This window comes from Odontomachus brunneus, unplaced genomic scaffold (assembly GCF_010583005.1).
Source record: "Odontomachus brunneus isolate Ranch 3 - 2012 unplaced genomic scaffold, Obru_v1 Obru_scaffold_174, whole genome shotgun sequence".
Lineage (NCBI taxonomy): Eukaryota > Metazoa > Arthropoda > Insecta > Hymenoptera > Formicidae > Odontomachus > Odontomachus brunneus.
In genome coordinates, this window is record NW_022639624.1 from 309,015 (window position 1) to 324,839 (window position 15,825).

The window sequence follows — 15,825 nt, forward strand, 5'->3', positions numbered from 1 at the left end:
TATATATATATATATATATATATATATATATATATATATAACATTTTAAAAAAGTAATTCAAAATATTTATAAATATTTATCTAATAATTTACTAATATTGTATGTTGTCTGGGTTAATACTTTTAATCTTAACAGTACTTTGCGTAAGTATTTCATCACTTAGCAAAGTATTATATATTAGTATTTAAATATTGATAATGTTCTGTGTAAGTATTTTATCAATGGACGAAGTATTACATATCAATATTTAAGTATTGAAATCAATCATAAGGTAAGATTTGTAACATTAAATATTGAAATACTTGAGTACTAAAAGCTGTATTTGAATCACAGAATATTACTAAATACTGTACTTTTAATACTGAAAATAAGTAATTAATCAATGATTCTTAGTATAATATTTCTATAAGGGTTATACATTAAGTCAAACTGAATAAAAAAATCCTATAAAATTTTGTAAACGACCACATAGGTTTTTAGATATTAATTAAAGAAAACTTGTGCATTATGGTATACAATCATATATGTAACATTTTCCTTTAATTAATATCTAAAAATCTATGTGATCATTTACAAAATGGTAAAGGACTTTCTTGTTCAGTTTGACTTAATATATAAGTATACAACGGCAGACGATGCCACTGCAGCTCATCTACCATATTGCGTGTGATCATTTACCAATCTTTTTTAATTAATATCTTGACTGCTATTGCGAATATCGCAAAATGGCACAAGACTTTCTTGCTCACCTCAATCCGTTCTACGTTCTCACAAAGAGTCATCATGGAGGTCTGAGACATCCTGTAAATTTCTCCATAGTAAATATATTTTCAATAATGTACAGAATTACATAATGTATAATAAACATAAAATATTACTACATTATAAACATTTATATAGAAGAATGATTATATTCATTGGGGCACGCCGAGTTTTTATCCTCCATGTTAAGTTTTTCTTTGATACTTCGATATTTAATCGATATATAATTTGATACTTCGATATTTCAACGTTCAATTATTAATATTAATAAAATATATTAATAAAATATATTAATAAAATATATTAATAAAATATGATGAATTACGGTATACTACATGAAAACATCTCGGTTGGTATACAGGGTGTCCGTCCATAAATGTCTAAGCAAATATCTCGTAACTGGTTGAAATTATAAGAAAGTTTAATAAGCGAAATTTACATGGCTCTTAGTCAGCTACAAAATGCATGTAAAAAAATTTTTTTACTCGTGACCTTTTCGAGTTATGAAGATCAATGTAGTTAAGATAAACCGAAATTATAGAAAGCTCCTTTGAATAGATTAACTAACAGTAAGATTTGAAAAAGGCATATAAGGAGCAAGCACGGATGTCTTAGTGCTATTAAATACTAATATTATTTTTTAATATTAATATGATAGTGGGAGGATAATATGTCCAGCATGTTAAACGCACATATCGAAATTTCTTCGATTATCGTACACGGCGAATCAACCTTCCATACTTAGACCGATACTTGAGTCCCAATTTTTATATATATATATATATATTTTAAATTCCCAAACCCTATTAAACCGATGACTCAAATAGATTCATTATATATCTTGCGAAAAGATATGTTTTCATAACAATGTAATCAACGTAGTTTTTTTTAAATGGATACCTATAATTTTTTTTTTTTTGTATATTTATACAGTAGGAATCATTTGCAATCAAAATCATATTCAGTAAAAAATTGCTAGTATGCATCGTTTATGAGATAATCAGTATTTTAAATTTTAAAGTAATAAATTGTATTATCAGTATTTTTGAATGTTAATAGGTTGGAATATAAAACAGGTTGAAAAAGTAAACAATGTTTTTTTATGAAACATTTATTAACACATAAGATTTACGACAATATTATTAGACCTGTTGAAAGTATTACAATAGAAATGCTGCAGTCACAGATGTCTAAATTAGATTGCTAACAAGGGTTTTGAACGTGTGTCGCGTAAGGTTTCCGGTTGCATGCGAGAAAATGGCGGCGGTCCTGTGTGTGTGACGTAGTATGTGATATGTCACTTATGTGAGTATTTATAACGTACAATGTGAGTCAGCGTGGCCATTAAATTACTGTCATAAAACCAAAAATGCCAACATCTTATTGCATCAAAAAATGTTGTAACAAAAAATAGATGGTATTGGACGTTATTTGCTCTGCTCATTTTCAACAGAAGAATTTTATGACTAAACGTAGTAAAAATATGTGGCAGTAACGGCCATTTTTTCGCCTGCACCAGAAACTTTATCGGAGTTATATGCTTTTAGATAGCCTATTAGCAATCTAGTTTAGTATAGACATCTATGGCTACAGTTAACAATGAGAAACATTATAAAACGCGTTGAATGCTATATCGATTATGATGGTAAAAATTTCGAGCAATTTATGTGTTAATAAATGTTTCATGAAAAAACATTGTCTACTTTCTCAACCTGTTTTATATTCCAACCTATTTAACGTTCAAAAATACTCATAATGCAATTTATTACTTTAAAACTTAACATGCCGATTATCTCGTAAACAATGCATACAAGTAATTTTTTACTGAATATGATTTTGATTGCAAATGACTCCTACTATAAATATGCAAAAAAATTATAGGTATCCATTTAAAAGAAAACTACTTTGACCTTCTCGAAAAGGTCACGATTAAAAAATTTTTTTGACCTTCTCGAAAAGGTCACGAGTAAAAAAATTTTTTTTGACATTTTGTAGCTGACTAAGAGCCATGTAAATTTCTCTTATTAAACTTTCTTGTAACTTCAACTAGTTACGAGATATTTGCTCGGACATTTATGGACGGATACACACACACACGCACTCTATATACCATTTAGAAACATGTGGGAAACATTTTACAAACGGTATGAAATGGTATATATCGTACGTTTAGATAACGTATGTGAAACCAATATATGCTACTATAGATGATGTGCCCCAACTATAGATATAGAAAACAACAAATTGACATGACACTGACATAAGATATAATTGATTAAAAAAATTTTGGTAATGTTCACTTTAGGGGAGTCACCTCCGATGATCTTGATCTTGACATGTTGTTCAGGTCATCGTCCTGAATAACACGCAAAAGGTTTTAGTCGTCGATCGTTATTTATTAAAAAGTTATTAACAAAAAAAGTTTTATAAATGGAACGTAATTTTAGTATATAATATACATTGAAATATGGTAAAAAGTATACGTATATACGTGGGGGGTTCTGCCTCTCCTTCTGAAACACCTTCCCAAAAAACCTAACCCTAACCTAACCCATCTACTGAAACATGGTAAAAAGTATGCATATACTGTTTGCGCATATACGTATACTGTTCACCACATTTCAATGGATAGGTTAGGTCAGGTTTAGGTTTCTTGGGGAGGGGTTGCGAGGGAGGGACGGAGCCCCTCCCCCGCGCATATACGTGTACTGTTTATCATATTTCAATAGATGGATTAGGTTAGGGTTAGTTTTTTGGGGAGGGGGTGCGCATATACGTGTACTGTTTACCATATTTCCATGTACACTATATGCAAAAATTACGTTTAACTTTTAAAACTTCTCTTGTTAATAACTTTTTAACAAACAACGAGCGACGACTAAAACCTTCTGAAGGTTACTCAAAAGAGTGACCTCTATAATATATGTCAAGATCAAAGTCATCAGAGATGACTCCCCTAAAGTGGACATTTACCAAAATTTTTTTTCTTATTCAAAATATCTGAACATTATAATATCACACAATATATTTATCACACCATTATTTATATAGGGTGAGTCATTTTAATCGAACTAGGCAAATATCTCGAAAAATATGGAAGATACGGAAAAATATTTCAAACAAAAATTGTATGGTTCGGAGGGGGACATAAGATGGTGCAATTGGCTTGTCCCTGAATAGTCGTTTGAAAGTCACGTGAAGGTCACCTTCAATTTCTTAAATGAAAACCTTCATTTTTCATTGCATATTCTTGTAGCTTACCTCGAAAGCTTTCCAAAACACTATAAGAAAATGTTTTTTTATTAAGTATCTTTCGAGTTAAAAGGTTTCAAATTTACAATATTGTTGCCATTAGCATTGGTACCTAAGGTGTTCGACCGACGGCTGAAACCTTTTGAATATTGTTTAGGGTCATGACCTTGACAAATGTTGTCAAGGTCAAGGCGATTGGAGACTGTTCCTAATATTTTCATTTCTTCAAATTTTACAGTGAAAACAAAAATAATAATTTAAAATCATGAGGTAACATATGGAGTTCGATTGACTCTAAAGGATCATATGTAGATCAATGCTATGATTATTAAAGAAATTTATTAATGAGATTTCACACGTGTGCTTCTTTATGGCTCCGACGAAGCATTGTGATCTTCATATGATCCTTTAGAGTCAACTCCACATGTTACCCCATGATTTTAAATTATTATTTTTGTTTTCTGTAAAATTTGAAGGAATGAAAATATTAGGAACAGCCTCCAATCGCCTTGACCTTGACAAATGTTGTCAAGATCATGGCCCTGAACAACATTCAAAAGGTTTTAGCCGTTGGTCGAACACCTTGGGTACCAATGCTAATGCAACAATATTGTAACTTTGAAACCTTTTAACTCGAAAGATACTTAATGAAAAAATATTTGATTATAGTGTTTTGGAAAGCTTTCGAGGTAAGCTACAAGAATATGTAGTGAAAAATGGAGGTTTCCATTTAAGAAATTGAAAGTAATCTTTACGTGACTTTCAAACGACTATCCAGGGTCAAGCCAATTACACCATCTTATGTCCCTCTCCGAATCATACAACTTTTGTTTGAAATATTTTTCCTTATCTTCCATATTTTTCGAGATATTTGCTTGGTTCGATTAAAATGACTCACCTTGTATAATAAATACCTATACATATATGTACTTAATTATTTATATTGATCTCATTTCTTTTTTTAATTAAATTATTAACTTTTGTCTCGACAGTGCGTGAACATTCCTCATTCCTCAACAATACATAGTCGCAACAGGGTGTCTCAAACCATCCGGACTACCAAATGTTTTCGTAAACGCGATATTTTAAAGAAAAATATTTCGGACAAAAGTTCCACTGAGTACTTTTCGAATTATGAGGCCTGAAATTTCGAATACCGCCGGCATTAGCATTATCTAAGGCAGAGCTCGGAATTAGTTACCCATTTTGGCCAATTCTCGGAACCTTCGCTTTCTATCTTCCTTTTGACGCGAACAGGCCGTCAAAGTGACGGTCGCGGCCAGTCGCGGCTTCAAGCTTGGAGGCACGACCGTCACTTTGCGGACCCGCTCGCAACAAGGGGAAGATAGAAGGCGTAGCTCCCGAGAATCGGCCGAAATGGGCAACTAATTCCGAGCTCTGCCTTAGGTAATGCTAATGCCGGCGATACTCGAAATTTCAGGCCTCAACTCGAAAAGTACTTAATAGAAAAATACTTTGTTATAGTGTTTTGAAAAGCTCTCGAGATAAGCTGTAAGAATATGCAATGAAAAATAAGAGGTTTCGTTAAAAACATTGAAGGTGACTTTCGTATGATCTTGACAACGCTTTTCAAGATCATACTAATACCACTATTTGATGCGTCATTTAAAACCTTATAACTGTTGTTCAAAATATTTTTCTTTAAAATGTCGCGTTTACGAAAGAATTGGATGATCCGGGTGGTCTGGGACGCTCTGCATACATATGCTATACACACACACACACGCACACAAAAGATATTGTATTTTGAAAACATGATTGTATTTTATTCGAATTATCTAAACACAGAGCTTTGCTTCTTGCTATGTAGCTTTTTAATATTTTTTTGTTTAATTTAATGTTTTATGTAACCATCAATAAGATCACATTTAATCACGCTTAATCATTAATCCTATATCTTAAATATCTGATTATCATTATCATTTGCACTATTAATTTTTATTTTAACAATTAATTTCTTACAGATTCTGTCGTAATATGTTGCACCAACATACATAACAGTATGACGAGTTGCACGGCAGATTTTGTAGGAGCACATGTGGTCGAATACGGCTAAGTAGGTGAATAACGGTATACATATGAGCGGTCGTGTGCTTTTTTCCTAATCACAATGATTATTAACCAAGCTTGTCATAATTGTGTTTGAACGTTGCAAACTTCATTGGGAAATAGGCGACTTGCTTGCATATATGTAAGCCATTATTATCTACTCACAAGGGGAGGACCAGGACTCACCCTGGGATTTCGACTCCAATTTTTTTAATTATTCTGGAGATGAAAAAGAAAGATACGTGTCCCAGCGTTTGATCGAGGCCTTAGTTTCGGAGTAATAAATTTGTGAAAATTGGCCATATCCGAAGCGCACCGCGGCGCGCCACATGAGCCTTGCCGGTAACTGTACTTCCAACCAGTGCAGTTGGCTTCATGAGTTAGGTGCTTGCTTCATAATTCGTAAGATCCAAGTTCGCTCACGGAGGTGAGCAATAATTTTTTTTTAATGAGTGTTTTTATTTATTTTTATTTATTATGATGATATTGATATACTATGCAAATTTTTGAAATAGAAAATTTAATTTAAAATCACATTCTAAACATTAATTTAAATTTAATTTTAAGGGAATTTTAATTCAAGTAATAGTATTTGAAATAATAAATAAGTAATAATAATAATATATAAGTTATTTGTAATGGATAACATATAAAGGCAACGTATCTAAATTTTCAAATTGTTTAAATTTAAAATTTAATTGGAAATAATATTAACAGTATTTTAAATTTCTAGTTTTTAAAATAATTAATCGTAGAAGAAGAAGAATAAACAAACATCTAAAATGTGAACGTGAATATTTTTTTTACAAAATTCAATTATTTAAGTATAGCGGATTTATTACAAAATTAAATTATTTCGATGCGGAACAATTACTTGGATGATAAATATCATAAAAACATTTAAAGCATATAAATTTTCTACAGTTTGCTCAATGAATAAATGAAGGAGTATCACATATACATTTATTTTTCCGTAAGTCCGGGGGGAAACATATTTCGTTAACATATTTCGTTTCGAAACACATTTTTTTCAGGAATTAATTTCGATGCAAACTAAGCGTACTTGATCATATCTGTAAAAGCTCCCAATGATAATTGTGAATGAATTAAAGAATGAATCTTTTTATACTATATCTTTTTATACTATATCAATATCATCAAAATAAATAAAAATAAATAAAAACACTCATTCAAAAAAAAATTATTGCTCACCTCCGTGAGCGAACTTGGATCTTACGAATTATGAAGCAAGCACCTAACTCGCGAAGCCAACTGCACTGGTTGGAAGTACAGTTACCGGGAAGGCTTATATGGCGCGCCGCGGTGCGCTTCGGATGTGGCCAATTTTCACAAATTTATTACTCCGAAACTAAGGCCTATTCAATCAAACGCCGGGACACGTATCTTTTTTTTCATCTCCAGAATAATTAAAAAAATTGGGGTCGAAATCCCAGGATGTCACCTGGTCCTCTCCTTGTCAGCCGCGCTCGACCACATGCCTCTGCAAAGTCTGCTGAGCAACCCGTCATACTGCTCTGTATGTTAATACAACACGCTGTACATATTATTCAAAGTTATTCATTCTCTCTGCACGCGATGTAGCATCTTCATAATCATTAATTTCACTTGCTTATTTTGTATCTTGTAATTCATGTAATTACATTCTTGTAATTACATTCATACAATACATAAATACATTTGGGTCTCTTAAATAATAAATGCAAGTCCAAGACTAATAATTCTCCAGTTGCAATTTGAAATTATGGTCAATTATGATGAGAGATTATTATGATGATAATGTAAAAGTTATTAAATTTGATAAATGTGAAAGAATTGTGTAAGCGGTGCGAATGAAGTTTAAGTTTCAAAGTAATAAATTTTTATTAAACGTTACTGACTCTTCTCTGGCTCAAGTGTACGTATGTAAAACATCTATGCTAACATATAGCTGTGTGTTACGCGTAGAGTTACCACAGTTGGCGCATCGTAGCGAGGCACATGTTCCCGAAACTGTTGAAGGAAATGGTTCGTTTGTCGACACTCTCATCTCACTGCTGTGCGGCGTTGTTTGTAATAATGAACAGTACAATAAGCCCGTAGGTAAGGCAACAATATGCTATTCCCTACCGCGGGATCGACTTTGTTCGTCGCGATGCGTCGTAACGATTATCACAAAACGTACTTCCAAGATTATATATAATTATCCATATTATAATAATACACCAAATACGCTTTCGCCACAGCATTTCTACAGTGAAATGATAGCGTCACTATCTGAGTGGCGTTAACAAATTCACATTCTAATATCGTGCGGTAGAGCGGAGTGGAAAGAAACGTAAGAAGAGAACAGCTTTACAATAAATCAGTGGAGTACAGTTTTAAACTGCATGCTTCTTTAATTAACGAGTTGCTTAATGAATTTTTTTACTTTCTCGTAAAATCTGTGACATAGTCTGTATTATAATCTTGTCAAATTGCTATCCTTAATATAGTCAAAAAACCAATATATATCTTGCAACAATAGCATTGTTATGTATACCTTTAATATTTATGTTTGTCTTTTGCACATTTAGAACGTTTCAACGTTAACATCCTCAATGTTCATGTACAATTTCTACCTACATTTCATGTGTATTGTATATGAATATAAATGTATTTAAATTTTTTAATTTTTTAAAGTATGAAGATCACAAGCAACTTTTTGACATACTCTCTAAATGAATTTATATTTTAAATTGCAGATACTCACGATAGAGGATTCAGCAAAGATATATGTCGTAGCATGGTGGCGATGTTGGATGTAGATCATTCTGGAAAACTCGGTTTTGAAGAATTTAAAACCTTGTGGAACGATATTAGGAAATGGCGGGTAAGTGTCAAATATCTTTGATCCGGTAATTTATAAAAACGAATTTGTAAATACGAAATACGTGCACACCGATGAACATTTTGTGAATTAAATATGACAATTCCACAATAAAATTTCCAGGCTGTTTTTAAACTTTACGACAGAGACGAATCAGGTTATCTGAGTGCATTTGAATTGAGGCAAGCATTAAATAGCGCCGGATATCGTTTGAATAATCATATTCTCAACATTTTGGTTCATCGTTATGGCACTAAAGACGGCAGAATTACATTTGACGATTACATAATGTGCGCAGTCAGATTGAAAACGATGATCGGTGAGTAAAATTTACATTTTTCACATAGCACAAAATGTAACAGTGACATCACAATAACATTACTCTGCGACAATAAACTATGTCGCAATGAAGTCACAACAAAGTCACGGTGACGTGCGAATGTCTGCTTTGTCATATGTGTGATATTACTGTGATATCATTATTATGATATGAAGAAAAATATCACAGTGATGTATTTGTAATAATGACGTATGATACTGGTTAAAAAAAATATATTTTGCAGAAACGATTGCAACTAGTTAGCTTATGTTGATTTTAAATATAATTGAGGTGTTTTTTTTTTCTATTTATTTGATTTCTCACTATTTTCGCACCTGAAAATTTAATCAGATACTGGTCAGACGCGAACTCGAAACCTCACAACATCTTCCAGGTTCCTAGTCTACCACCTTGCCTACTGCGCTATTTCTTCAACTGATATTAAGTGTGTTTTATTATCCCCATATGTAGCCGAAGTACTAATTATACTTTTCTTATAATATTATTTAGTACAACCACAAAAATAAATTATTTATAATTTTAATATTTCATATAATAAAAGAGAAGTTAGAGATACATGCATAAAATATTTATGTAAAATATGTTTACCTAGGTGTTGACATTACAAAACATTACAATTTAAGACACATTTGAAGAAACATTTTTAAAATGTTAAAAATAATGGGATTAGTTCTCTTTTTTTCATTCGAAGGATGTTTTTTGACGTTTTTTAACGTTTGGAAAAATATTTTTATTTTTATATTTAATAAATATTTATTTTAATATTTAGAAAATATTTTTTAAGTGTTAAATGTTGAAAAAACGTTGGTAAATATTGACAAAAATGGACCATCTTCCGAGGACGATGATCTTCAACATATGTTGTCAAGGTCATCATCCTGAGTAACATTAAAAAGTTTTAGCTGTCGCTCGTTGTTCATTAAAAAATTATTAACAAAAAAAGTTGTATAAAATGAATGTAATTTTTGGACACCTTATATACAAAGACCTTATATCGTAGGCTAGGAAGGTGCGTGCCCTTAGCACGCGCGCACTCTCTCTCTCTCTCTCTCTCTCTCTCGCTCTCGCTCTCGCTCTCGCTCTCGCTCTCGCTCTCGCTCTCGCTCTCTCGCTAGCCCGGGCGGGCTCGTGCTTGTTTCCTATTGTATTAGAATGATCTAACAATCATCCATGTAATTTTGCGACACTACATAAATTAATGTATGAGACAAATTACATTTTATTTATAAAACTTCAAATATAATAGGAACATACTCACCCAACGCGTGCCCGCCTGGGCGGGTAAGCGCGCGGGCGGGCGAGTAGTGTGTGTGCGTGCGTGCACAATTGACTGTAACATACGGCAAGATGACCCTAGCATGTCCCTAGCGCATTCTCATACACACACACTGCTCGCCCGCCCGGGCGGGCTCGCATTGGGTGCATATGTTCATATATTTGATAAATAAAATGTAATTTGTTTTATGAATAAAATGTAATTTATCTCATACATTAATTTATGTAATGTCGCAAAATTACATAGATGATTGTTAGATCATTCTAATACAATAGGAAAACAAGCACCCACCGCGAGCTCACCCGGGCTGGCGAGCGAGCGCGCGGGCTGGCGAGCTCTGTGTGTGTGTGTGTGTGTGTGTGTGTGTGTGTGTGTGTGTGTGTGTGTGTGTGTATTATGCAACTGAATGTAACACACGGCTTCCAAATTTTCAACATGCGTTTGTATAAATTTCTCAATGTAACACACAATTCTAATTCATTGTGGAAATTTTAAAAAGTTAGATAAATAACTAACACGTAGTATCAGTCAATTAGCTGCTGCCGTGTGTTATGTTCAGTTACATACGTACGCGCACACACACATTACTCGCCCGCCCAGGCGGGCTCGCGGTGTGTGCGTGTGTCCAAAAATTACATTTTATTTTATGCAAATTCTTTTGTTAATATCTTTTTAACGAACAACGAGCAACAACTAAAACCTTCAGGTCACTTAGGACGGTGACCTCTATAACATTTGTCAAGATCGAGATCATTAGAGCAGCCTGCCCTAAACATTTTTACCATAACTTCTTTTGTTAATAACTTTTTAACAAACAATGAGCGACGGCTAAAATTTTTTGAATGTTACTCAGGATAATGACAACATATGTGAAGGTCATCGTCCTCGGAAAATCGGTCCGTTTTTGTCAATAATTATCAAACGTTTTTTAAATGTTAAATGTTAACATTTAAAAAAACGTTTTTAAATGTTAAAATAAATGTTTATTAAATATTAAAAAATAAAACATTTTTCCAAACATTAAAAAAAGTTATCTTAATGAAAAAGGAGAACTTATCCCATTATTTTTAACGTTTTAAAAATGTCTTTTAAAATGTTTTTTAAATGTTTTTTTTTTAATATTGTTTGCTCATTGGGTAACAGAAATAACTAATAAATAAGTAAAAAATATTATATTCGTAATATTTTTTAAATATTGCTGTAATATTGCTAAAGTAATATTTCAAATTAATGTCATTGCAATGTCTCTGCAACACTACACTGCAATATGCAATGTTGCAACGTTATTATTATATGAAAATATATCTATAAGAATAGCAAACTTATCTTTTTATCCGAAAAAGAAATTCGTCTATAATATAGTGAATTAAACGTTACCATAACATCATTTTGCAAAGTTATTTCGACGTCTTAAAACATGACGTTAAATACACATCCTTAAAAGATAATGATGTTATTGACGAATAATGACGACATATTGACGGCAAAATAACGACAGCTTGCTGCCTGGGTGATATCAGTATATACAAAAAGTTACTGTTAGTAAAATTATTAATAAAAATATTAACTTGATTATTATAATAGCTGTATATTCCATATAAATAAATCCATATAAATATTAATTATAAATTAACAATAAATAGAACAATAAATAGTATAGATAACAATGATATTACTGTAACCTTTTAATAACATCACAGTGACGTCATAATTTTTGTATGACATTGTGATTCTATTGTGAGTTTACGTCATGTCACTGTGACAGTTTGTGCTATGTGCGTTAATAATTAATTCACTTATTAATAAGTATAAAACAGTTATAATATACTTTACTGCTGTTGCAGATATTTTCAGGGAGAGAGATCCAGATCAAACCAACACTGCTACGTTCACGATGGAAGAATGGATAGAGAAGACACTTTATTCGTAATAATATCTATAAATGTGTACATTCGCATTATAATTCGACTTTACCTCAGACTTAATATATTCTTCTTATAATGTGATATACACTTGTAATTGTGAGCAAGATCTACTTTTTAAAGGAGAGAAATATTTTTAAATGTAATTTTTTGTGAAACAACGTGCATATTTACAAGTCTATTAATTCGCATTTTACCAAAACAATAATTAGAAAGTAAAAAAACGTCCACTTCAAGAGAGATCTTTGCAGCATATATTTAACGGGAAGAACTAATGTATTTGTAATGTAATTAATATATAATAAAGTTTTCAGATTGCTCTTCAATTGTACAATTATTAGCTACATCAATACTGTATAATCTTTAACTATATAACTATGGACTGCTACTTACCCTGTTGAAAATTTCCAGGTGGATTCCCATAGCAATCCATAGAAATCTATACATGAAATTTAAAATCCATAGGGATCCATATAGGAATCCATGTAGGAAATCAAAATACATATAGGCATCCACCTGGAAATTCGAAATATATATAGGCATCCACATGGAAAATCAAAATCCATATGGAAAATAAAAATCCATGTGGGAATATATGTAATGTTTAAAAATAAAATATTTTATACAATATTTATAATAAATATTGTATAACAAAAAATAAATATTGGTAGTAATATTTTATAAATATTTCTATAAATATTATACATGAAAAAAATAAATGTAATTATTTATAATTATTAAATGAATGAAAAAATAAGAAAATCGAAATTTGAATTGGTAATGTATATTGAAAAAAAAATTCTTTAAATTAAAGAAATATATTTTGTTAAATATAATTTCTTAAATTAAAGATATATTTGTTAGGTTTTAGAAAACATGTAATAAATATAAAGTATTATTTTTTTAAATTTCTAAAATGAGCTATAAAATTATGAATTTCTAGATAAAAAATGATTTCTTTGATTTAAAACATCTATATATAAGAATAAGCAAATGTTTTCCTTACACAAGATGAAAATTAATTTTTTTAAATGTAAAAATTGTGTTTAAATAAATATTTGCGTTTTAGAAGTAAATGAAGTACAAGTAAATTATTTTATACGTCTAAATAAATTATGTTCTAATATTAAAAGTATCTTTTTTGTATTTTAAATTAAAGTTACTTTTATTATCAGAAAACTATTTAAATTTACAAAATGATTAATTTATATTTTACTTAAAACAAGTAGATATTTTTACATATTTATCAAATGTAAAAAGTATATAAACATATTTTTTATATACTTTTTAAACATACTTTTTACATACAAAAGGATCTATTCTCTTCTTTTAAATAAATCACTTGTTTTCGTATATTTATATACTATATGTATATAATATAAAGCTCTCTCAAAGTCAAAGTGACAGTGGCGCTGTAGGTAAGATGAACGGGAGCGTTCCGATTGACCACGATACGATTGGATATCCAATCGATGATAAGAATTATCTAGTGAATTACTAGGTCGAACCAATCATTACAATCTATGTCCAATCGTACCGTGGTCAATCGAAACCCACTCAAGATGAACGACTCAAGGCAAAGGTTTCAAGTTCGAATCCTAGCATGGTAAACAAATTTTTCGAGCTACAAGTTAAATTAAATTAAGGCTCCTGGCCCCTCGCCGCGGCCATATTGGTTTTATGACGTCAGAAGCGAGAAACGACACGTCAAGAATTCTTACGTGCCATATCTAAGTAAAAAGATATTCTTGACAAACAGCACTCGAAATCACTTCAACATACTTGTAAAAAGTTCCGAGTTCTCACCTTTTCCTTGGGCAATTCATACAAAGTCATAAAATAAGCAGTGAAATGAGACCTGTCTACGCGAGAAAACGTGTGGTCAAACAGCTGATCAAACGAGTGTAAATTATGCTTCTACGTATTGTATATCACGAAAAGCCGAGAACTCGGAATATTTTACAGGTTCCCACAATATGTCTAATGTCACAAAAGTCCACTAGAGTAAATAATATAACCACATTTCGCAAGAAAAAATTTGGCTGTCAAGAGCAGTATTATACTGCAGTATATGTCATTTTCTCACTCCATTGAGTTCATTGTTTTGCCGTATAATGGCGCTGCACGTCATATGTCGGTAATAGGTTTCTTTCTGTACTATATGTCGCGTGTGGCGTGAGTCAAACAAAGACGGACAATCTTTTCTTGTCTTACCACAGACAAGCTGACAGGCACGAGTTAGCGACAAACGCCACACTGACAATTCTTGCGTGCCATTTATAAATAAAAAGATATTTATTGCAAACAGCACTTGAAATCGCTTAAGTGCATTCAATAAAAGTTCCGAGTTCTCACTTTTTGCGTGGACAAACAATGCAAAGCCGTAAAATAAACCGTGAAATAAGGCCTACTCCCGTAAGAAAGCGCGTGAGTTAGACGAAGACAGATAATCTCTCCTTGTCTCACTACAGGCAAGCAGATAGGCACGAGTTAGCGACAAACGCCACACTGACAATTCTTGCGTGCAATTTATAAATAAAAAGATATTTATTGCAAACAGCACTTGAAATCGCTTAAGTGCATTCAATAAAAGTTCCGAGTTCTCACTTTTTGCGTGGACAAACAATGCAAAGCCGTAAAATAAACCGTGAAATAAGGCCTACTCCCGTAAGAAAGCGCGTGAGTTAGACGAAGACAGATAATCTCTCCTTGTCTCACTACAGGCAAGCAGATAGGCACGAGTTAGCGACAAACGCCACACTGACAATTCTTGCGTGCAATTTATAAATAAAAAGATATTTATTGCAAACAGCACTTGAAATCGCTTAAGTGCATTCAATAAAAATTCCGAGTTCTCACTTTTTGCGTGGACAAACAATGCAAAGCCGTAAAATAAGGCTTTGCATTGTTTGCCCACGGAAAAAATTAGAACTCGGAACTTCTTACAAGTGTACTTTAGCGATTTCAAATCATGTTTGTTATAAATATTTTTTATTTTATAAATAGCACGCAACATTTGCCAATGTGCCATTCATATGTGACTTGGGTCTGTCATCGCCTAAGGCATGGTGTACGATACATATTGTCAGTAACAATTTACCGTATCCGATCGTTGTAACCATACCCGATCATTGTAATAATCGACTATGATTAGCCAATTCTTACGATTTACTCCGTACATTGCAGATAAAACTTTTGACCTTGTCAATGGTAGGAGTAAAGTACAGACTGTAAAAAACTTCTTTTAGTCCGTACTTTACTTCCATTATAGACAAGCGGTAACAGATAGAATGATTATGGAATTTGTCTGTTGATTGACAATCACGTCGCCGTGTC

The 15,825-nt window shown here is 31.9% G+C and overlaps 1 protein-coding gene across 7 annotated transcripts in view; it reads left to right on the forward strand.

Moving 5' to 3' along the window:
• LOC116851398 (calpain-A) overlaps positions 1 to 12,815 on the forward strand; it is a 68,592-nt gene extending 55,777 nt beyond the window's left edge. For 4 of the 7 annotated variants that reach the window (XM_032830743.1, XM_032830744.1, XM_032830738.1 and 1 more), the window contains 4 exons: positions 8,051 to 8,185; positions 8,827 to 8,954; positions 9,075 to 9,270; positions 12,412 to 12,815. In XM_032830743.1, coding sequence (XP_032686634.1) covers positions 8,051 to 8,185; positions 8,827 to 8,954; positions 9,075 to 9,270; positions 12,412 to 12,497 — 545 coding nt within the window. In that variant the 3' untranslated portion in view covers positions 12,498 to 12,815. The remainder of the gene's footprint in view (positions 1 to 8,050; positions 8,186 to 8,826; positions 8,955 to 9,074; positions 9,271 to 12,411) is intronic. The other 3 variants (XM_032830745.1, XM_032830740.1, XM_032830742.1) reach the window with 1 other exon arrangement.
• Positions 12,816 to 15,825: the final 3,010 nt, after the last annotated feature.